The 25598-nt window shown below is 42.1% G+C and overlaps 1 protein-coding gene across 1 annotated transcript in view; it reads right to left on the bottom strand.

Moving 5' to 3' along the window:
* Nucleotides 1-10799: 10799 nt before the first annotated feature.
* DHX58 (DExH-box helicase 58) overlaps nt 10800-25598 on the bottom strand; it is a 39345-nt gene continuing 24546 nt past the window's right edge. The window contains exons 8-13 of the mRNA XM_088482587.1: nt 25233-25489; nt 23228-23377; nt 21782-21943; nt 21473-21660; nt 15440-15533; nt 10800-11724 (exon numbers count right to left, since the gene is read on the bottom strand). Of these exons, the coding sequence (XP_088338713.1) occupies nt 11539-11724; nt 15440-15533; nt 21473-21660; nt 21782-21943; nt 23228-23377; nt 25233-25489 (1037 nt within the window). The 3' untranslated portion in view covers nt 10800-11538. The remainder of the gene's footprint in view (nt 11725-15439; nt 15534-21472; nt 21661-21781; nt 21944-23227; nt 23378-25232; nt 25490-25598) is intronic.

Raw genomic sequence — 25598 nt, 5'->3', positions numbered from 1 at the left:
AATGGGATAAAAAGGCTTTAAAAGAGCTAGAACAGGATCTATCGATCGTCATCCGTAGTGCCGACAAGGGGGAGAAGTGTTATTGATGACGAGAGATTATTATATAGAAGAGACACTGAGACAGCTTAATGATGCATCTTTTTATTGTCAATTATCAACCAATCCAACCTCCCTATTCCAGACCCAATATAAAGAGTTATTAAGTCAAGCATATCATAATGCTATAATAGCTAAGGATGAATTTCATTTTTTGTCAGTCGATTTTCCTATTATTCCTATTTTTTATCACATCCCTAAAATTCACAAATCACTAGTAGCACCTCCTGGGAGACCTATTATTTCTGGTATTGGGTCCCTCACTTCTAATTTGTCAAAGTTTATTGATTTTTTTACTTACAGAAACATGTCTCTGCCCTGAAATCCTATATTAGAGATACAATGCATATACTCAGTGTCATCAAAGACATTGAGTGGAAGTCTAGTTACAGATTCCTGACACTAGATGTCTCAGCGCTTTACACCCATATTCCTCATGAGTTGGGGATACAAGCCACGGCCAGTTTTCTAGCCAAAGACCAAGAGATTTCACAGGGCATGAGACAATTTCTTTTGGATTCAATTAAGTTTATTTTGACACATAATTATTTCACATTTGAGGAGATTTTTTATTTACAGGTGGTGAGAAGGGCCATGGACACCAGGTTTGCTCCGAGCTTTGCCAATTTATATATGGGACTATTCAAACAACTGTTTATATGGCAGGGCCCTTTTGGAGCAAACCTGGTGTACTATGGCTGTTATATAGATGACTTTTTATTTTATTTGGGATGGGGATGAATTATCAGCACTGAATTTTGTTGCACATTTCAATTCCAATGGTTGGAATCTTAAGTTTTCACACTGTATAGATCACCAGTCTGTTAATTTTTTAGACCTTACTATATTGGCTGAAGCTCAAAGAATAATTACTATCAACTATAAAAAGAAGGTTGATACCAACAACTTTTTGCACTATTCCAGTGGACACTATAGACCCTGGCTCAACAACATCCCCCAGAATCAATTTAATAGAATTAGACGCAATTGTTCAACGCGGGAGGGTTATGAAAGCCAAGCACAAATCATGTTACAAGACTTTACCAACAGAGGATATCCAGCGTCACTTTTAGATGCAGCCTATAATAAGGCTCTAAATATGGATCAATCTTTAATGCTTACCCCCAAAAAACAACAGGAGGGAGGTAGAAAGCAGGATGAATGCTCTATGGAAACTGAGATTTGTTTTGTATCCAAATTCAACAATAGATCCAAACAAATAAAGAAAATATTGAATGCCAACTTCAACATTCTCAAACAAGATCAGGTCCTCAATGAGGTATTAGTCATCAAACCCAGAGTAGTTTTTAGAAAGAATAAAAATCTTAAAACACACTTGGCTCCAAGTAGTTTGAAGAAACTTCCTTAAAAACAAATGGTTAAATCAGAGGGTTGGTTGCCAAGTCCAGTACAAGGGTGCTTCAAATGTGGCCGAAATAGATGTCTTACATGTAGTTATATAATGAATAGAACAAAATCAGTTGTGAGTAATATAAGTCTAGAAAAGTTTCCTATAACTAAATTTATCAATTGTGAGTCCACATATTGTATATATGTCATCCAATGTCCATGTGGACTCCAATATGTGGGCCGCACAATTAGGACTTGTAGAGATGTAGAGAACATCGTCTGAATATTATCAAAAACTATCAATTACACAGTGATTCTAGGCATTTTAGCACCATCATAATGGAAACCCTGAGGGTATGTCCTTTTTGGGGATTCAACACATCAAGCGAACCTATAGAGGAGGGGATAGGTTCAAAAGGCTATGTTCCCAAGAGGCCTTTTGGATCTTTAGGTTACGGACCCTATTTCCGAATGGACTCAATGAAACTATTGATTTTGAGTCCTTTGCTTAACATCATATTGTAAATGGCCCACTGTATTTCAGTCCCTTCGGGTTCATGCAGCCAAGTCGACCATTAATGTTCAGTCTTTTTAGAGTGAAGGGGGTTAAGAATCTAGTCTACTTGTGGAGGGTATTATTAGGGACAGGTCCTTCTTATGACCAATATAGGATTATATTATATCATACACGTGTATATAATCTGTGTATTCATAAACCAAATATATTTGTGGCAATATGTTTAAGTGAAGATATTTAGTAATAGAGTTTTCGATTAAAATTTTCATTATTAATTGTTTTTTGTTTTTTTTTCCATAATATTATTTTTTATATTTTTATAACTTTATGATAATTCAGGCTTCTATCTCTCTTTTTATAATTTCCATGTGGTTTAGCTATATTAGAACATGCATGTGTAGATTTATGTGTAATGATTACCATTATATTTTGTTTTTTTAAGATGAATCGCCATAGAGTAGTGGTTAGGGCGTTTGCCTAAGGAACAGATGGTTGGGGGTTCAATCCGAGGATCATCCATCATAATTAGTCATCTGTTTATATTCTTATATTTGTGGTGCTGATCGGCTTGAGAATTTTTTAGAACAAACATATGAAGATTCATAGATATTATATTAAGAATCGGAGCTTCTGTTTATACAGACACTAAAGTTGCTAAAGACGCCGCAGAGCGTCAAAACGCGTCCAAGTGTCTGTTTGCCACCTTGTGTGTCCCACCATACTTATTCAGCGTTATTCCCGGGATCCATCTTTCGCTGTTAGGTCTGTGTGTTACACATAGGATACATTCATTATGTGTTATAATACATTTCTTTCAATAAACCTTTGGAATTTTAGTTACTCTTTGTGACTTCACGGTCCCTTTATTATATTCTTTTTTTGGGCCTTGTGGATTTGATCCATGTGAGAAACCAGTGGATCTGTATTTTGTGAAAGAGGACCGTTTAAAGAAACGGCTACGTACCTGTATCCTGCATTTCCTATGTAAGCTTACATGTAAGCACTATTTGGTCTCATCATGGTGTTGGTGCATCTATATGGACGTTTTGGATACTTTCTCAAGATCTACTGCTGTCCTGGGTTGGGACTAATATCACCTCCTCATCCATTTCTGACACCTGAGGTGTACAACATCTCTGAACATTTACTGTTTGACAAAAGAACATTTTTCCTTTCTTTTTCTATATATTTACATATGGACTCATTGAGATACGTTTGGAATCTGTGGAAAAGGTTCATTATGCAGAACATCTCATTAGCGCGGATTTGTAAGGTCATTTTTTATGTTTTATGTCTGTATTTGTAAGTTAGTGACTTATATATTGACCTTTTCTGCTGCTATATGAGGCAGTGCCCGCTGTTGTGATATCTTCTCATATTTTTTAATGTCTCGTGCGGTTTGGTGGCTGTCTTTGGCTTTGGACGTTCGGGAGTTTGTTTTGGCATGTGAGGTTTGTGCTCGTAACAAGACTCCTCGTACCCCACCATCAGGATTACTGCTTCCTCTTTCCACACCAAAAAGACCCTGGACACACATTGCGATGGACTTTATTGTGGACCTTCCTCACTCTGCTGGCTGTTCAGTTATTTGGACTATCGTGGACCGCTTTAGCAAAATGACGCACTTTATTCCTCTGCCCAAATTGCCATCTGCCAAAGAACTTTCTGTCCTCTTCTTGGAACATATTTTTCGTTTGCATGGTCTTCCCTGTGACATTGTTTCCGACCGTGGGACACAATTTGTTGCACGGTTTTGGAGATGTTTCTGCACTGCACTGGGTATCAGTCTCAGCTTGTCTTCAGGATATCACCCACAGTCTAATGGGCAGACAGAACGTGCTAATCAAACCCTGGAGCAATATTTACGCTGTTACGTCTCAAAATTCCAGAATGATTGGGTGTCTCATCTTCCCATGGCTGAATTTGCTTTTAACAATTCCTGTCACTCTGCATCTTCAGTTTCACCCTTCTATTGTGTGATGGGCCAACATCCTCGGGCCAATTCACTTGATTTATCATTCTCCAGATCCTCTGATGCAGGGACTGTTTCCAGACTCCGTGGTATTTGGGCCAAGGTGCATCATAATCTCCTCAAGGTATCTGTCCATTCTAAGAAATTGGCAGATAGACATCGGAGGCCTTGCACGTTCAAAAGGGGGGACTTAGTGTGGCTGTCCACTAGAAATATCAAACTCCGGCAACCCTCTCACGAATTGGGTCCTCGGTTTATTGGTCCTTTTGCGGATCATTTCTCAAATTAACCCAGTTGCTTTCAAACTCCAACTACCAAATTCTTTAAAGATTAACAACACTTTTCATGCCTCTTTATTAAAGCCAGTCCATAAGTCAGATAGATTTGGGAACTGGAGTTCTTTCAGGCCTGCTCCGGTGGTGGTCTACGGTCAACAGGAGTTTGTGGTTGAGAAAGTGCTGGATTCTAGAGTATCTAGAGGTTGGTTGCAGTTTCTGGTCCATTGGAAGGGCTATGGTCCGGAAGAATGTTCCTGGATTACAGAAGATGCCTTACATGCTCCCAGGTTTAAGAGAATGTTTTTTCAGGAATTTCCCTTTAAACCAGGCTCTGGGGGTTCTTCAACCCCGCGTCAAGGGGGGGGTACTGTCAAAAGCCATGGCAGCGGCTTGTTTCCCACCGGCTCAGGACCTACACTGACTCAGAATCCGGTTCCGCTGATTACAAAGCACCGGGGATGCTGCAGAGAGTGACTCATACTCCATAAGCTGCTGATTGGCTGCTCCTCCTATTTGTAGCTTCCAGATTCATTCCCCCTCACCGGTTATAGAGTTTCATCCTACAGCTCGGTCTGGTTGTTCCAGCTATACTCCGTAATTGTCTACACTTCAGCCACTGCTTCTATTTACCACTCTCCGTCTCCCTCCATGCTGCCTTCCAGGCTTCAGCAGGTAGCTCAATTATTCAAGACTGTTGTTCCACTCTGCTCTGAATGCTGTTAGCTTGCTGTCTGTTTTCACCATCCACATGCTGTGCTCAGTGTATGCAGGCCCAAGCCTTTGGGTCCGTGCTTCCTCTGTATAATCAGCTGCTACAGTTTTCTCAGCCCTACTGTGTGTAATCAAACTGTACATTTACACCTGAACTATTTTCAGCCTGTGTTATCCTGCCCTCCTGGCAGGCAACTCATCTAGCCAAGAAATCCTGCCCTCCTGGCAGGCAACTCATCTAGCCAAGAAATCCTGCCCTCCTGGCAGGCAACTCATCTAACCAAGATATCCTGCCCTCCTGGCAGGCAACTCATCTAGCCAAGAAATCCTGCCCTCCTGGCAGGCAACTCATCTAACCAAGTTATCCTGCCCTCCTCGCAGGCTACTCTACAAACCAAGTTTTCCTGCCTTTTCCATAACACCAAGGTCATCCACAGACAGAGTACTTGGTAAGGAAAACCCCCCCAACTCAACACTCCAAGAACACTACACCGTCAGGCGGGGTGTTACATTTGGCATCATACGAACAGGACGAACAAAAGAAAAATGTCGGAACCCCAGAATTCTGCATCTACTCCAGGCAGGAGACTATTACCCGCCTCACCAAGTCAGAAATATTCATCGCCATCCAATGCATCACCCAGTGGAGCAATGCCATCCACACTGGTGTCGCCCATCACGATGCCGTACTACTTCAGGACCCCATGGCTCCCAACCTACAGTGGTGATGGTCAGGGTGAAGAGGGAAATACGCCCACCGAATTTAAGAAGATCAAATCACTGTTCCACCTGTATCCTCTGGGTGAGCAGCAACAGGTTGAGGTGCTAATTGGCCAACTTAAGGGAGCTGCCCTTAGAGAAGTCTCATCATGGCCACGGGAGGAAAGACGAAAGGTAGACCAGATTCTGCAACGATTGTCTACGACATTCTAAACCCGCACCATTTCAGAGTTAAAAATGAAATTTTACGGCCAACTACAACGGGCGGGAGAGACACTAAGAGACTATGCCCTAAGCCTGCAGGAGGCACTAAAAGCTATACAGGCTGTGGACAACCAGGAATTTCAAAGTACAGATGAGACTATTATCGCTCAGTTTATTGAGGGTGCAAATAAGGAAAATGTTCGAAGTCAACTGAGAATGCTAAGGATGCAACTAGAAGAGCACATATTCCTTGACTTCAAGGAGGCAGCCATTAAGGTGATTGGCCGTAATGCAAGCCAAGAAGTCAAAATCCCAGAAATGCCAGGGTATCAAGAAACATCCCACCCATTAGGAAACGAAAGTATCAAGGGGAGAGTCAGTCAGACAGTGGGTCCAAGTACCTATGAGAGACCCCATTCAAGCCCTGAAGGGACAAATAGCCGACTTAACAGCAGAGCTGATGGAAATGCGCCAAATAACACAGCAAAAGCCTGCCACTTCATCAGGAAAGTGGTGGGGTCCGGATCAGAGAAGTGCCAACAATGTTTGGTGGGAACCCCCTCGAGGCAGTGGAAGAAGGGCCACGGATAGATTCGATGCCCAAAGACGACCCATCTGTCGAGGATGCAACCAGAGTGGCCACATCGAACAATATTGCGATCAGAGAGAGTCGTTAAACATGGAAATACTGAGGTCGAGGGCATGCCTCTGTACTGAACTTCAACATGATATAAGTACACGTTTTTTTCTACTTTAAAAGGGAGTGCCTCCTCTGTTTTGTTCTGCTCCTGGGGGGGTCTCCATACCTCACACAGGTAGAGCGATTGGTTGTATATTAACCATTTAGGAAGGCACCCCGCTTTGTGCATTTTTTACCTGAGTGCCGAACTTTTGGAGTATATATATATAAAAAAAAATTTTTTTTTTTTTTAAACAGCTCTAGTGTGGGTGGGTTATGGGTGTTGCCTAATGTATTTTCCAACTGTTGTCAGGTACACATAAGCACACACACATCTATGTACACATATATAGGCCCTTAGATTTGTTTTATTTAATTCAATATAATACATTATTTGTTTTCAGGATACATAGTTATTAGGGGGTGTTTCTTTTTCCTTGTTTTATTCTGTCTGTTTGTACCTACAGTTGCCTGTTTTAGTCTCATATGTCTGAAGCAAATATTCTATTTTTATCATTTAATAACATATTATAATATCTTAACTCGCAAAGTTTTACCCAGGAATCTTTATGTCATTAGGATAATTTCATTTCAATAAGACATTGCACACCAGATGTACTAAAGTAAAAGTGTATTTATATAACCAAATTGATGCTCAAAAGTCCACATACATAAAGTATATAATAATAAAATAGTAAGAGAGAGAGAGAGGTTTGCTAGGAAGCATTGTGGGAGGTGTGTGTGTATGTTGTGCTTTGATTATGTATGTTTATAGGGGATAATAGTTATTTTCACAATACCGCAGATGCTATATCTATAAAATGACTGTTGGGGCACATTCACCTAAAATAACACTTAAGAGGTTGTGTGTGTGTGCAGATATGCAGAGAAATGTAAGGGGGATGGGAGACCGCATGGAATTCCTTTGTTCCAAGCCTCATGGTTCAAAGATAAACTCCATTTTGATTGGGAGGAAACTCCCATGAGGCTATAGCTCTGTAAATCATCCTACAACACGGATATCCATCAATGATCATAACTAAAAGAACTATAACAAACCTATTTGAACTATACAAATCGATTACACCAATTAAAGTCTAGGATTATAACTATGATCACAATATTAGTAATTCACAACCCTTATTGAATCAAGCACATGGTTCAAAGCCCTGTCACCAAAGGGAAAAGCACATGGCAGTTGCCATTCTCCTTCAACAACAAACGATCACCAGCTGACATCAAACTGAAATATACACATTCTACAGATTCCATTTTATATATATATATATCAGTGGCGTAACTAGGGTATTTGGAGCCCAGGGCAAATTTGAAAAGGGAGCCCCCCCCAACATTCCGATATGGAAAAAAAATCGGCATGGTCACTTAAAAATGGGACGTGTCAACATGACACACCCCTTTATTTTCACGCTGAACATTCCTATCCATATGCACCTTAACCCCAGTAGTAGCCCTTATACAGTACCCCCAGTATGCAGTTGTGGTCCCTCTTATGCAGGCCCATTGTAGTGCCCCTTATACAATATCCCCAGTAGTGGTACCCCTTATACAGCCAATTAGTTCCCCTTACTCAGTGCCCCCAGTAGTGGTCCCCCCAAATGCAGTGCCCTATGTAGTGTTCCCCCTTATGCAGTGCCCCCAGTAGCAGTCCCCACAATGCAGTGCACCCAGTAGTGGTATCCCCTTATGCAGTGCCCTTTATATAGTGCCCCCAGTAGTAGTCCCCCCCCATGCAGTGCCCCCAGCAGTAGTTCCCCCCATGCAGGTTTCCCAGTAGTGATCCCCCTGATGCAGGCTCCCAGTAGTGACCCCCCCCTATCCAGTGGTCCCTGTAGTGGTCCTTCCTGTTATTGCCCCCAGTTGTGGTCCCCCCAGTGCAGTGCCCCTAGTAGTAGGCCCCTTTTATAATGCCCCCAGTAGTAGTTCCCCCCCCAAGTAGTGGTCCCCAGTTGAGGTTCCCCCTCCCGATTAAGTGCCCCCTGTAATAGCCCCCCAGTAGAGGTCCTCCCAATAATGGTGCCCCGAGTAATAGCCCCCCCCCAGTAGAGGTCCTCCCAATAATGGTGCCCCCAGTAATAGCCCCCCCAGTAGAGGTCCTCCTAATAATGGTGCCCCCAGTAGTAGCCACCCCCCCCCGTTGTGCCCCCACCCCAGTAGAGGTCCCCCCAGTGGTAGTCACCCCCATTGTGCCCCCAGTAGTGCTGACAGGTTTTTAAAAATATAAAAACTTATTTACCTGAATCCACACTGCTGCTGCTGCTCCTCCAGTCTGCGACGCCGCTCCCGCCGCCCGCCAGTCCTCCCGGGCTGGCGCGCTCAGCATAATGGGACAGACGTCATGACGTCTGTCCCACTACCTACTGCAAGAGCCGGACGGAAGTCCGGCTCTTGCAGTGGGTGCTGCAGCAGTCAATGAGAGTCTATCGGACTCTCATTGGCTGCTGTTTAACACATGCATCGCCGCCAGCGCTGGCGGCGATGCGTGTGTTATGCACAGCCTGAGCCCGCCTCCTGGCGCTATTGGGCAAGCACTCAGGGGGAGGGAACGGGCTCAGGTGTGCAGCACAGGACCGGCGCTGGAAGCCTAGTGCCGGTCCTGTGTAAATGTGTAGCGCTGACCGCACTCATTGCGGTTGGCGCTACACTGGCTAACTAGGGCGGGCCGGACCGCGGCCGGCGGCGTTCCATGGCGCCCAGGGTAAGCACCCCGCACGCCCTGCCCTAGTTACGCCACTGATATATATATATATATTTCAGAAGGTATAAACTATCAAACAGTTCCATCTTACTTCTAACCACACAATCCTTTCAGAATACAGCCATTCACAAACCTAACTTTCCCCGCCATACTATTATTCCAAGCACATGGTTCAATGGGGGAAGGGTGAAGAAGCACATGAAATCGGCCATATTAACAAACTGCAGCCTCCATTCCACACCAGTGGCAAATGCAGGATTTCTAGAGGGGGGTTTCCAAATGCTTGATTTTAGAGTGTGGCCAGTCCATGAAGAGGGTATAATTAGTAATTAGCCAGCTTTAATATGCATCATACAATGTGTTTTGTGTGTCATAATTCCAGCATATACAGAATCACAGTAAGCCATTAGATGCGCCAGTATGCCATCCTGCCTGAGCTGAATGTATTTATTTTTAGATGTGGGCACCATTCCAGAGCATTGGAGCAAGTTTGGGAGCCTGGAGGAGCAGCAGAAGAACCTAGCACTTCCCTGGACATATATGTACATATTGGGCTCTATAGCAGTGCATCCCTAAAAGTGCATCCCTAAAAGTGCATGTTTTCCAGATGTCCTAGTTGGTGCACAGGTTATTTATTACTGGCTGATACATGTTAAAAGATCCACAGGTGTTGCTAATTATTTCATTTGTGATACTGAGAAGAACATGCAGCACTAGTAAAATTCTATTATATTACTATTTCTACTGTGGTCATGGTATGGTTTGGTGAGGGGGGTTTCCAGGCAGACGGCAACTCCCCTGCGTTTGCCTATGCACACGGTTATTAATTACAACAAGCCTATTTGAATATAATTGACCACTACAGAACTTCACAATAAACATCATATCTTGCTGTTTATTCACAAACCACCATAGTGCTGTTTCACAGAATAACCATCACTCTTAACCAATGATAACCTTGCTGTGTATGTGAACAAAGATTCCACTATGAATTCCTTTCCTGCATGCTGCCCAGAAAACACCACAGAACTACTATAGCATCTACTGCATGTTAACACAAATCACTACAGATACACATATAGACTATCTACTGTACAGAACACTACATTATATAACAAATCATTAACCATGCCATTATCGAGGTCCATGTAAGCCAATTACACATATTTACTAATATGTCATCTCTCCAGACCATCCTTGCGCTGGTCTGTGTGTAACAGAGTGAGTGTCTGTGTGTCTCTCTCGCCTGTGGTGTCTCTCTGTGGGAGAATCCAACCCTTTCTTACCTGTGAGGTGTGACTTGAAGAAGAAGTAGACTCTTGTGGGAGTTAGTTCTAAACCTTATTATGAAGCTCATCCCAGAGAGCTCTTGGCCACATGTATTGAGATGTTAATTAGCTTGTAGTATGAGAGATAACATGACTTCAAATGCTAATGGATCAACCAAGTTAGTTTCTGGGCTTTGGAATAAGTAATTCATATTATGTGACTATAGCTGTATAATAATTTAATATTCATATATATTTATATATTGATTAATAATTAGTCTACAAATGGTGGTATAAATATACACATTCTTTAACAATAGTATAAAGTATCAATTATCTGTATAAGGCTGTCATATTTATTCTTAGAGTCTTCCTCCCTTTAACTTCTGATCCTCTTCACAGTTTGCTACTATTAATATTTCATACTTGGCTATAGCATAAAATACCCTGACGGAGTCATACACACATCTAAAACATTTAATTTGTAACATTGATATAGTTGCAATGCACCATACAAACTCAAGTATCGCTTGGTAGAAAATTGATTTTTATGACAACATCTGTCCCAAGCTGGAGATGATTCTGGAGGTCTCTGTCACACTGTAAAGTAGAACAAAAAACAGAAGCATCTGAGTAACCAGACTGTCCCTGAGAAGTGCAAATGTATATTGTCGCACATTGGTCGGTCCATCAGGATCTATTAGACATGCACCCATTATTGACAGTACAAAAAAAACAAACCAACTTCTACTTTGGGACGTTTTTTTCTCTCCAGCAGTTTTAAAATGAAACTTTGAAGTCATGATCTGTTGCATTTTCTGAAGGCGATAAAAGCAGTAACCAGTAACGGTCAGACCTTTTTGCGACATCCAAAATCCATACATTTTACACTAAGTTGGTCCACTAATCAAGACTTCATCTGGTCTTTTGTCTGAAAAAGGAGCCATATTTTATAGTTAACATAAAAGTTGATTAATTGTTTTTGAAATTACAGTCTATAGTTGGTAAACTGAAAACCAGCTACAAATCAGTCATCCTCCACATCTGAAAGCTGATCACAATATTCAACATAATTAAATTGGCTCAAGAAGAACGGAACGCTTTTCCATTGTTTGTAGGGTTTTCGGAACTCAGGAGTTTGTAACACAAAGTTCTTGATGCTGATGATGGGAAGAGTCACTCCTTTGTATATCATTATGAAGCCCCAATGCAGCTAGAAGAGAGACATCAAGTTATTGTAAAGGGCAGATGGTCTAAAAGGCAAATATGGTGATGAGACTTCTAGGTTTCTGTATGGTGTCAAAAAATCAACAGTGATCATCTTGTATCATACACAAGCCATAATAACAACCACTTACCTGATGATTTTTCTTTCCAGAAAATCGGTCAGAAAATGTCAGTTTTATTTTTAGTTAATAAAAAGTTTAATTTATTTTTAAAAATAATTCAAATATTTTATTTAAAAATATATGCCTGCCCTAAGAGTTGTTTCACACCATCCCATGTCCAAAGGCCCCCATTGAAATATTTCCTACCACCTCCCATTGACAATAGACCCTACTAGTAGCAATAGATCCCATTAACATTACCCCCACACCCTTAGTGGTAAAAGAGACCCTGTTGTTTAACTTCCCTCTTCTTGGTGTAATACGTCCCTGGTTTATTTTTTTAACACTCCCCCTCCTCCCCTGTGACCAGTGTATATTTTTTCACTATTTTACCCACCCGTTTTACCTCCTCTCCCCCAAATGAGTTCATTGGGACATTACCGCCTACCCACACCTCCAGTGCATGTAGACCACTTCCCCGGCAGTATTACCACCCACCACTGGAATATTACTACTCCCCCCCCCCCCCCTCCACGCATGCAGAGCATGTGTCAGAGCAGGCTGATCTCCCTGTGCTGCACTGCTGCAGCTAGTGCAGAGATCAGCCAAATAGTGCTTTGAAGAGAACCAAGTTCCCCTCCTTGTATGTGCTTCAGAATGCCACTCGCACAGACTGCCGGATCTCTACAGAGGGTCCATGTGTACAGAACAGATCTCTTCTTTAAAAACTGGGGGACACAGTGCGGCGGCGCTGTCGCATGTTGTGTGACCTTGTCAGCGGAAGCACAGCTGGCTGCAGTGATGTGTTACCACGCCAGTTAAGTGGTTTAAACCACCGGCCTAATTTGACTTATCAAGGCATGGACTCCACAAGACATTTGAAGGTTTATTGTAGTATCCAAGACGTTAGCAGCAGATCTTTTAAGTCCTGTAAGTTGTGAGGTGGTGTCTCCATGGCTCGAACTTGTTTTTTAACAACATCCCATAGATGCCTGAACGGATTGACATCTGGGGAATTTGAAGCTCAAGTCAATAACTCTAACTTTTGTAATGTTCCTCAAACCATTCCTGAATAATGTTTACAGGGTGCATTATCTAGATCAGTGATTCCCAACCTCGGTCCTCAAGGCACACTAACAGTCCTGGTTTTGGTGATATCCAGGCTTGAGCACAAATGGTTAAATCAAAATAACTGAGGCACTAATTAAGTCACCTGTGCTCCAGTATGGCTATCCTAAAAACCTGGACTGTTAGTGTGCCTTGAGGACCGTGGTTGGGAACCCCTGATCTAGATGAAAGACTTGAAATGGAATGCAAAAGAGCATTTTCAGGCATTACCCTTTCTAGGGTCAGTTCCTTTTGGACTAGAGCTAGACAGGATATTCTCAAACTACACAAGCAAAAAGTTCCTTTCTTCCAGTCATGGCCCCCAAGTCAATGGTTGCAGTTCTTTCATCTGTAAGGCAGGGAAGAGGTTTTCTAATAGTGACCACAGCTCGAGGCATTACCTAGAGGGGATGACAGCCTTGGTCGAGCAAATGGCCAGGACCAAAGTCCTCCAAAATACACAAAAAACCACATGACTGTACCACATTTCACACAGATTCTGTAGTGGGGCCTATCTTCTACGTTTCCAAGATCAGTGGACCTAGGGGGCCTGATTCAGAGATGGACTGAATTGTAGAGCCATACACAAGTGGCTGTGCAATTCCATCCATCTCAAATGCAAATGCAGAAGGTGTCGTGTCTGTAGGAAATCGAAACCTCCTTGCCGCATCTGCGATCCCCATGCTGAAACAGAGATTGCAGCCTTGGATTGCCATCACAACCATCGCAGTGGCCTTTGGACTCTGATTAACCCTTCTGATGAATGTGCTCGTGCTTTGGGCAGCTCTTGTTGCACCCAGGAAAGCTCAAACCTTTTTAAAGGTCAGAGCTATACATATCCAATCAGAAAATGCAGTGGCTGTTGTGTACATCATTCACCAGGCGGAAACAAGGAGTCCTCTTGCTCTGAAGGTTTCAGTCAGGATAATGTGCTGGTCGGAATGCAGTACATCCCAGATGTGGAAAAAAGGGAGGTTGACTTCCCAAGTTATCAAGACATTCATCATGGTCCCTCTAACCAGAGGTTTTTCGGCAAATAGTACACAGGTGGAGTCAGCCAGAGGTCGACATGATTGCCCTTCAACTGAACCACAAGGTGGATCACTATTGCTCAAGAACTCTGGACCCGAAGGCGCTTCTGGTAGATGCCACAACAGTTTCTTGGCAATACAATCTAGCCTATTTGTTTCCACCAATTGCATGCTCCCTCGGGTTCTAAATAAGGTTAAGAGGGAGCGAGTTCCAACCATTCTAATAGCCCCAGATTGCCCCAGAAGGGCATAGTATACAGATTTTCAAATTATTTCTCCAGCACCACTGTGGTGTCTAACACTCAGAAAAGATCTGTTAAGTCAGAGGGCCTGATTCAGACCCGCTCACGAGCACGGAGCGCTCGCAAGCGGGTCGAAGTTAGCCCAGTGCGCTGCGCACGACGGAGCCGGCTTCAGAGTGAGCGCTCTGTCACGGCGTCCGGCTCTGAATCAGGGCCAGAGTCCCTACTTTCACCATGACTTGAGCCAAACACTGATATTAACCAGGGAACCATCGCCATCTGTTATTGTGATGTTCTCCATACAGACCAGTGGCGGCTCCAGAGGTGGGGCTGCAGCACAGTCCAAAATTCAAATAGGGGAGCCACAACCACTGTCCTTCCAAACGATGCAAAAACATGCCCGGCCAGAACTCACTGGCAGTTGCTGTGGCTCCCCTATTTGAATTTTGGACTGCGCTGCAGCCCCACCTTTGGAGCCGCCACTTATACAGACTATGGAGAACATAATTTTATTGGTGCAATAAGGTCTGGATTTGCACAGAATTGAAGTCACAGGATGTCAGACAGCACAATAATAGCATCTATATCTGTGCACCGTGCAATATTCCCATGACACTTAAGAACGGAACCAGAAGTAAATGACATCCAGCATCGGCTGGGGCTGTGCGATACAAACTGCACAGTGATTGGCCGGCTAATGGGAAACAGTGGGGAGAAGAGGTGGAGGCATTCCCGTCACTGCATAAGTGTATCACAAGAATTGTCCCAGCTGACAGGCAGCACATTTCCCAGTCCATAAGCCTTCAGGTGGTCAAAGCTGCCATCAGATGCTGTGGGGCCCAGTAATTACAAAACAGACAGGTCTCCCCTAATCTGCATTCGGCCTCTGGCTCATCGGATGCAAAGGTCCAACAAGCTCTGAGGCCCATAGCACATGCTATGATGCCTCTTCCTACATAATGTGTGTGTATGTATATATATATATATATATATATATATATATATATATATATACACACATTTACACACAATTATAGCACATCTACACTGACTACACTCCAATCCCCTGCAACCATACGCTACACATATCTACTGACTTGCTTTGTGCTACCTGAAATTAGAGGGTTGCTCAATAGTAAATGTTGCACACAATTATATTGATTTTAGAAGTTTGGGATAGATCATTTCAGTGTGAGGTTTGCTACTGGCTGATTTCTCACCTTGCAGAAACGGCATTGGATGGATCCTCCAGGGACCCAGTCCTCCATCTTCTTAGGAAGTGCAATAGGCCCTGTATAGACTTCGTAATAGACTCTGTTAAAGAACAAACAAACAAAAGTAATAATTGTGTGAAAAAGAATGAACAATAGTAGTATGAACTGAATTACAGGCTATACTCTAGAGGCATAGGATGATCAACGTTAGGAAATAGCATAGCTGGATGATAATACAAAACAAAGGGCCTGATTCAGAAATGTACGTAAAGCTGATAGTTTACGTACATTTTCAATGGTTGAGCACCTGTGCATGTGCAGGACCAGTTCCCATGTGGGGGGCAGAGAGGGGGTAGCACCTGCCTGCATTTCCAAAAACGGTGGCATGTCACCTCCGTTTCCTAGGAGTGCCGAGGCCAGGGTCTGCATCGTAGGACAAAGATTTCCTGGTCTCCCAAGCGGACAGGAGGCAACCAGCCTGATTAAACATGGTGGAGGTTCCTTGCAAGTTTAGGGCTGCATTTCAGGAAGTGGAGTTGGGGATTTGGTCAGGATTAATGATGTCCTCAATGCTGAGAAATACAGGAAGGTACTTATCCATCATGCAATACCATCAGGGAGGAGTCTGATTGGCTCCAAATTCTGCAGCAGGATAACGGCCCCAAACATACAGCCAATATCATTAAGAACTATCTTCAGCATAAAGAAGAACAAGGAGTCCTGGAAGTTATGATATGGTCTCCACAGAGCCCTGATCTCAACATCATCAAGTCTGTCTGGGATTACATGAAGAGACAGAAGGATTTGAGCAAGCCTACATCCACAGAAGATCTGTGGTTAGTTCTCCAAGATGTTTGGAACAACCTCCCTGCCAAGTTCGTTCAAAAACTGTGTGCAAATACCTAGAAGAATTGATGCTGTTTTGAAGGCAAAGGGTGGTCACATCAAATATTGATTTGATTTAGGTTCATCTTCTGTTCATTCACTTTGCATTTTGTTAATTGAAAAAAATAAACTATTAACACCTCTAATTTTTTAAAGCAGTTTTACTTTACAGCACTTTCTCAACACCTGCCTAAAACGGTGTAGGAATTACAATGGTTTCTATATGTGCCTCCCACTTTTTAAGGGGCCAAAAGTATTGGGACAAACTAAACAATCCTAAATCTAACTTTCACTTTTTAATACTCTGTTGCAAATCCTTTGCAGGCAATTACAGCCTGAAGTCTGGAATGCATAGACATCACCAGATGCTGGGTTTCATCCCTGGTGATGCTCTGCCAGGCCTCTACTGCAAATGTCTTCAGTTCCTGCTTGTTCTTGGGGCATTTTCCCTTCAGTTTTGTCTTCATCAAGTGAAATGCATGCTCAATCGGATTCAGGTCAGGGGATTGACTTGGCCATTGCATAACATTCCACTTTTTAGCCTTAAAAAACTCTTTGGTTGCTTTTGCAGTATGCTTCAGGTCATTGTCCATCTGCACTGTGATACGCAGTCCAATGAGTTCTGAAGCATTTGACTCAATATGAGCATATAATATTGCCCGAAACACTTCAGAATTCATTCTGCTGCTTTTGTCAGCAGTCACATCATCAATAAATACAAGGGAACCAGTTCCATTGGCAACCATACATGCCCACGCCATGACACTACCACCACCATGCTTCACTGATGAGGTGGTATGTTTTGGATCATGAGCAGTTCCTTTCCTTCTCCATACTCTTCTCGTCCCATCACTCTTGTACAAGTTGATCTTTGTCTCATCTGTCCATAAAAAAGTGTGAGGCACATATAGAAACCGTTGTAATTCCTACACCGTTCACCTGATTTGGATGTAATTACCCTCAAATTTAATCTGAAAGTCTGCAGTTAAAGCACATCTTGTTTGTTTCATTTCAAAGCCATTGTGATGGTGAATAGAGGCCAAAATATGAAAATTCTGTCAATGTCCCAATATTTATGCACCTGACTGTATATCTCACTGGGTACAGGAAAATTATCAATTTATAAGTAATGTCTGACCTGCCATAATTGTGCGAGAGGCTCCGATGTACTACGATATTACTGATGTTTTGGATGGATTGCAAGGTATTACGGATGTGCGAGAGGGAAAGTAGGCGTCTGCATGTTGTCCGTGCGAGTGCTCTGCGATTGCAATTATTAGCATACTTTCACAGCAGACCTGCGTGCATGATTGCATCAGTGATCCTTGCTGAATCAGGCCCACAAACCAAACAGACACTGACACAGAAAAGCACTGCACTGGCTGCACATTCCTTGCTCACATCTTCATCCTCCAACTTCCATATGTGTCTGTGCCCTCCCTTCCCTTCCTCATGCCCTCTTCTTCCCTGAAGCCTGCACGCAGCTCGTCACTGAGAGCCTCAGGCTGCAATGTAGCATATCATTGGACAGCCGTCTGGAGCCCAGCACTGCTGCGCAGGTGACCATGACGCTGTAATTGGTTACCCCTGTAGTGCAGGCTGAAGCACTGCGGATCAGATCTATAATAAAGATCTGATATATGGCGGGGGTCCTCAGGTGTAGTCTCCCATCCTTAGTCCAGCCTTGTTTGTAAGTATAAGAGCCAGGCTCTTAGCTTTTTGACAAATTCAGGAAATCCTGAGCGGGTTGTCTGGGGTAGAGCCAATCTATATGTACATGCACAATTGGTGTCCCTGACAGCAGGAAGCACCAAATTACCTGACAGAAGCTTCATCAAACACAACCTGTGTCTGTGTTTGCAGATAAATGAAGTGTGCTTGTCAGACTGTCACTTTAACCCAGAGGGAGGTAATCCCACCACCAGTGTAGGCCATCTGGCCCTTCAGGGGAGATTAGATATAGGTAGATCAAAATATATGTTATCGGATTTATAACATAAAATGTATCTTTCAGTTGTGATTTAGAGATCCCTCAGATAGGTAGTTTCAGAGATATGAAGTATCTCTCCAATCCCACATCACAACACATCATATTTACACTCATTGTAATTTAAAATAAGGAAAAGGGAAAACTTAGGCACAATTATTTGGATATGAACTGGAAGATAAATGTCTTTGATGTTTGTAACCTGCAGGTACTGCATTCTCCTTTCATTCTTCCCAGGCAGATTAGTGCTATGTTTAATCTGTAAAATTACTTCCTTTTTATTTCAAATTGCATTACATGTATGTAACTTTGTAACCATTTTCGTAGTAATTTTTTTTTTATAACTAAGCATTGTATGCCTCTTTGTAAATAAATTATTTATTGGGCTAATTCATTGCTCCAGAACCCAGTCTTTGAGGAGTCTATTAAACCACTAGGGAAACACTATAAAGTATTATTAATTGCTAGAATGCAGGGGGTTGATCAGCTGACTACGTTGTAGTCTGGTTGCCGAGCTTGCGCAATTAGGGATAGAGTGTATGCTATAACTGTATTAATTGCTAGAAGCAGGTGGCAAACCAGCTGAGTAGTAGTTTAGTCGTCGAGCCTGCGCAATTGCTATAGAAGTGATAGGGGACCTGGCTCAATTAATTAACACAGATGGTGGCAGTAAAACCAAATGTAATACCATCTAGGTATTCAAATTAATGTGTTCTGGCCATAGACAGAGTGCAAACAGCCACGGATACTTACTGAGGTCCTTTATGTTCACCTTAAGTAAATAAAAGATCAGTCTAGTGCTTTGTTAGTTTTCTGAGTGAAGATACCTTATATATATTATATGTACTATTAATACTGCTATTTCATAATATGTGCTGTTGAGAAAGTTATTGTGTGTTTAGAATAGAATGTGTCGAAGTAATTGAGAAATTGTATTTTCTATAATCATATCTAAAGAGGTGCTGCAGCAGTTAGAATAAATAATCTATTTAATTGCCAATAGAACTACCACCTATTGATTACCATTGCAGTATTGCTAACCAATGTCATGGTATGCAGTCGGGAAGCCGTCGGATCTAATCACGACAGCCGGCTTCCCGACTGCTTAATCCCAGCGAGGGTTAAATGACAGGCATCATCTAGACGCCTGTCATTTTACCAACGCTGGGAGACTGGCGCCCGGCATCCAGATTGAAGGGACGCCGAGCGTGGATAGCCGCGCGGTGGGGGTTAGGTCTAGGGTTCCCGGGGGGGGGGGGGGACTTAGGGTTAGGAACCCCCCTGGGAAGTTAGGTTTAGGCTAGAGAAGGGGGCTTAGCATTAGGCACCCCCGGGGGGGGACTTGGGGTTAGGCACCGCCCCGGGGGACTTAGGTTTAGGCGGCGGGGAAGGGGGGATTAGGGTTAGGCACTGGGGGGAAGGTTAGGCACCCCTAAGGGAGGGTTAGGGTTAAGGGGTAGAATTAGGTTAGAGAATACTTACCTTGGACGATAAGGATTTCCTCCTCTGCCGGGATGCCGCTGTCGGGATTCCAACCGCTGGGCATGGGTTCGGCGGTAAATCATACCGATTCCGTTGTCATATACCCATATTGTTTCATTTGTGTCAAATTGCATGTCAATTGTCTGATGATCATTATTTTCTGCACACCATTTCTCGTATCCGTGTCCTTCTACTCCCCTTTAATAAATTTGCTAAATCATATTATTTATTAAGATTGTCACGTTAAGTCATGTTCCTGTGTATATGGGGCTAGCCTCTCTGCTACAGCCTTGGAATAACTAGCTTGTGGAGTTGTTGCCAGAAAAGAAAGAAGATCCGCTGGAGCCATTGTCTCAGCTGTAAGGTACCATCTACACCTAACTTATCGGTACCCACTCAAGCACCCAGGGTACCACATAAGTTACTGACACCATTGCTAGATCAATCTGCGGACTTCATCATTTTATTACTACTATTGATTTACTTCAAGGCACTAACCATTATTGATATTAGCAAAGTTAGTGTTTCTCCCAAGGACTTGATGTAGGCCATTAATTAAATCCCATATGCATTTACTTTAAGTACAATACTATATTTTTTATGTGTATCGACAGGAATACATTACCTGTTTAGGAACATATGACACCAATCACAGTCGACCAGCCACACAGTGACAGCAATACAGACAAAGCAGGACAACACACCTATATTAACACTTTGGCTAATTGTCTTTTCTATATCTACTATAAGTTTTGGATGTCTTAAACCAATATTTCACTAGACTGAGATGACTGTATAAACAATACTGTATATAACTCAGGTTGCACTTGTTTAAATCTGTATACTTCTTCCTATAAACCCACACAGGGAATACAACTCCGTTATTACATGGGAAAGACAACTGAAGTCAGGATCAAATCACCAGTTTAAGTAAACAGAATAGATAAGTATAGGTACTTGTAAAATGACATGGTCTTTAATCACATTTTCTCTATATAAATCTTTGCTCACTGTTTCATTTGACTTTAAACTTTTATTTCACTAATTCCTAATAAAAAACAACTATGGATATATAACACATTTTTAAATGAATAAATAAAAGTTAAGTATCAAACTGAAGTATCACTACATGTATCATTGTTGAACTACTCCAAACAACAAATATATACTTTCAGTGGTACTGTCTGGGCCATAGTGCACAATACACAAGAATTCATCCTTTTCTTCCTCTGTTATTTGAATTTATACATTGAGTGACTATCTATGTAGCACCCCTCTCCACTTATCCAGTTAGGCATAACCGCTTTAATCTTTTTTTTTTTTGGATAAAGTATTCTTTATTAAAACATTTTTCAATTTTAAACATATACAAAATAAAACATACAAAATAAACAACAAAAAAAAAAAACATTCCACATTCAGTATTCCTGAGCAACAAATATTATAAAATAAAATAGGGAAATCATGTTATAATATAAACCAAAATGAAAATCAACCATATAAATTATAGCTATAGCTATAACCCCTTTAATCTAAGGGTATCATGGATTGTACCCCACAATAAAGTATATAATACAGGACATCTACTGGAACCCTCAAATCTATCAGAGGACTAAGAATTTTATTAAGAGTTCCTTATTATTCTTCTAAGTTGCTACTAGAAATGAAGCAAAGTATATACTTACTTAAAGTTAGCGTTAATATTTACATGATGAACTTCTGCCGCCACACAAAAATCACTCCCATAGGCAACTGCAGCAGAACAGTTCCGACAGTCAAAGCGGACATCTGTGGGTAGGAATTTCTTCTTGTCTTCCTGCTGTTTCTGCTTTATTGCTTGCTGAATGAGAGACTCCATCTGCAGGTCTTTAATCTGTGTCAGAAAGCCAGAATAACTACATATTGTATTCTTATGTTCTTGGGTATCAAAGAAGCCCTTGCTGTAAATCTATATCATGGAACAGGAGGTAGAAGTCTAAATGAGCTGTACCCACCTTTGCTTCATATTCCCTTTCTGACATATTTTGCACAGAGTCTATGGCTCGTTTCATCAGGTCTTCTAAAGACTCATTGGTCATCTCTCTTCTGCTCTCTCTCCCTCCAGATTTGGCAAGGAAAGAATAACAGCTATCCTCCTTCCGAGCTCTGCCTCTGGCCTGCAAATAAAGCCACACCAGTATTAACTTAGACGGGGAAGGGCTCTATTTACTAAGCTGTGTTAGGAGATAAAGTGAACGGTGATAAGGTCCCTGCCAATCAGCTCCTAACTGCCATGTCACATGGGTTGTGTTTCAAAAATGGCAGTTAGGAGCCGATTGGCTGGTACCTCATCTCCGTTCACTTTATCTCCTAACACAGCTTAGTAAATAGACCCCTTTGTGCTTGACGATATGTGGTGCTATATGCACAAATGTGCTATAAGCTAATAGCAAACAATGATGTCTGCTTTCTTTTCCTAACTTGCCCTAGAACATTAGCACTGACTGAGCTGAATAAACAAAATGAAATAAATGGAGTTTTTATCTCTAACTAAAACACCAGAGGATAGCACGAGGACAGAGTGTTTACCATTGCTGCTTCATTCAGCGCCCTACTTGTGGGGAGTTTGTATGTTCTCCCCATCTTTGCATGGTTTTCCTCCAGGTACTCTGAGTTCCTCCCACAATCCAAAAACATACTGGTAGTTTAATTGGCTTCTGACCTAAGGTTTATGTGTGTCTATGCTGTAGGGAATATAGATTTAAGCTGCATTGGGGCAGAGACTGATGTGAATGACTAAATAATCTCAGTAAAGTACTGCGTAATATGTGCACGCTATATACATAACTGTTAATAAATGAATGGGTATCTCTGGCAATAGCCTTTGCCAGCTTCCTCCAGTGATAGCTTTCTCGTCTGTTTAAGAAGTATCATGGTGGTACATGTACTGACGGAACTCCCTTATTGTTAATGCCATCTCAGAATGGTGACAGCAGGGGCCGTCGTTTTTTATTTCTATGAATTGATTGTACTATGCTTATATATATATATATATATATATATATATAAATAACTTTTTTTTGTGGAAAATGGCACTAATAATGTAATGGTAAATAGCGGCGATGTACTTTTTTTTGTAAATATGCTACTTGTCTACTTGTCTCAGCTGCGCCTTTGTCCCATTTGATTATCAGCTATGTCATAAGAATATGTTGCAGATGCATAATGGGAGTTACATGTGAATCATATAATAATGTAGATGAAACTAAATAAATAGCTGTAAATGACTTTGGTATTCAACTATACAAGGTAACTCATGATTCCAGTTCCAATTATTGCCATATAATAACATTGCATATCATTACATTTACAATTATCTGTGTTCATGTCAAAACAACTTTAGAATCATTGGTTGGAAATTAAATCCAATAAAGAAGTTAATCCCTATAACAATAACACACCTGTACCATAGATATCTCATTGGTCATCAGGCTATACCGTACAACAACATTGCACTCTGGGATATCCAGGCCCTCCTCAGCGACACTGGTTGAGATGAGCAGATTCAGGGAGCCTTGGCGAAACTTTTCAATAACTTCCTGTTGCTCATTCTGGGGACCCCAAAGAAAGGTGATTTAGAAGAAAAACTGTAAAGTTCAATAAACTGAAAAGTAAAAAGTTATTTTACATAAGAGTGTTATGTGCATTACAGAAGCGCTGATACCAGGTCTTAGAAATGAGCTGCTCAAAAGGTTTTTGTTTGTTGGGAAGCAGTATAGAAGCTCTTTTAGTTTAATAAATGCAAAACATTTCATCGTCTGCCATGGTCAATGTTGATAAATTTTTCTGAAAATGCATACAAAATGGCAAGTCAAATTTATATTACTTATGAATAGGTTCACTTTACATGGAAAATATACTATGTCACCTATAGACCATGGACCCATGCGCAGAATGAAAACATTGGGGCGCTTGCAAGTATGAATCAAGCTCTATATTCAAGAATGCTTTGTAGGTAAATAGTTCTACTCTGCCCTTATAAGGGGTGATTGATGTCCTGTAAAGACAGTACTTACTTAGTATAGTGTTTTGGCAGAGACACTCTGGTAATGGCACATATCAGACAACCAGTTCCTTATAGTCCTGTCAGGATCCATGGACTATAGTCACTGACCCTCATTATTGTGTCTATGATTAATTCCAAAATTGATTAGAGACTAATGTTGGCCATTGACTGTGCGATGTAGGTAACAATCTGACCACTGGGTACAGGGGGCCTCCACTGAACAATGTTTTGTCATGATCTTCAGTACAGTGAAGGAAATTGGACAATGATGATCTGAAAGATCAAACATGTCGGAAAATATTTTTCCAGCGTTGGACGGTTATCATTCATGTACATACCCAGAATGATAATCGTTTAGAACTATTGTGCATTGGCATTATACATTATATTTCACAATCTATTGCACTCTAAATAAGTTACCTGCTTTTCTCTTATCTGTTTCCTATTGATCAAACTGTGGGCCTGATTCAGAGCCGCTCGTAAGCGGCCGCTCATTCGCTCCGAGCAATGTTCGCACATCTGCGCATGCGTATGAGTCGGAATGCTCATGCGCCAACCAGTCAGTGCGGTCGGAAATCGTGTGTTCGCAAAATAGCGAGTGCCTGCTAATTTGAGTGACAGGATGAGGCATTTGTGGGTGGTAACAGGGGAAGGTGCTTGAAAACGGGGAGTGGAGATCCGAACGCAGGCGTGCCAAACGGTAAAAATGGGCGTTTAATGGGAGTGCATAATTAACAAAGCAGCGTCATCGACCACGTCACTTGGTTGTCCCTTAGCCTGAACTGTTCGCATGATTGCGGTAGGAAAATCCAACCACAAGCACTGCGAGCAGTTCAGATGCCTTTTGATGTACTCGATTAATCTAATAAATAGCGGAGATGATGTATGATGCAAACGGCCAGGGGGGCGTCTTTACAAAATAGCGAGCGCATATTTCGTTCGCTCGCTCAGACATAGAGGCGTCAACAGACTGCAAAGAGCGAGCGCTCTATTTAAATATCCGGCCCCTTTTTCTGAACAAGCGAGCGCAAATAGCGTCCGGCTCTGAATCAGGCCCTGTGTACCTAGGCAGCACTTCCCATTACATCAATGAGAGCAGATTATTTCCAAGTCATTTTTATATGCTACATCACAGGTTCTCAAACTCGGTCCTCAGGACCCCAAACAGTGCACGTTTTCCAGGTTTCCAGTGAAATCATTAGCTCCACCTATGGATCTTTTAAAATGTGTCAATGAGTAATGAATACACCTGTGCACCTGACCTGGGAAATGTGACCTGTGTGGGGTCCGAGGACCGAGTTTGAGAACCATTGTGTTACATCGACTGGTGTGGATGTAACACAATGAACCATTGTGTTACATCGACTGGTGTGGATGTTTTCTCCTAGTTCTTCTAATACCTGTGTCATGTGTTTGCTCTGATTGCTGTATCCAGCTCCAGTCAGTGCTGCAGTCTTTATATTCAAATCTTTGAGAGCAGCATTGTCAGTTATCCACTTGTGCAGGGAATGGGTGCTTTGTCTCGTACGAGTGAAGATGATCCCACGAAATATGGAGGAGCACTGGAAATTATCCTTCAAAATTTCCTCCAGCCTCTGCAACTTGGGGTTTTCATACCTCTTTTTTCCACAAATTTCTAATAGTATTTCACTGTTATCTGTAGAAACAAGAATATAAAAAGATTTTAAAAATGAAGCAGTAACATTGTTGGACAGGAACATGAAGAGGGGGGGGGGGTGCAGTGGCTGTGGCCAGTCGCCAGAGTG

This window comes from Taudactylus pleione, unplaced genomic scaffold (genome assembly GCF_031769625.1).
Source record: "Taudactylus pleione unplaced genomic scaffold, aTauple2 ptg000018l, whole genome shotgun sequence".
NCBI classification, from domain to species: domain Eukaryota; kingdom Metazoa; phylum Chordata; class Amphibia; order Anura; family Myobatrachidae; genus Taudactylus; species Taudactylus pleione.
This window is presented reverse-complemented; position numbering and strand designations above follow the sequence as displayed.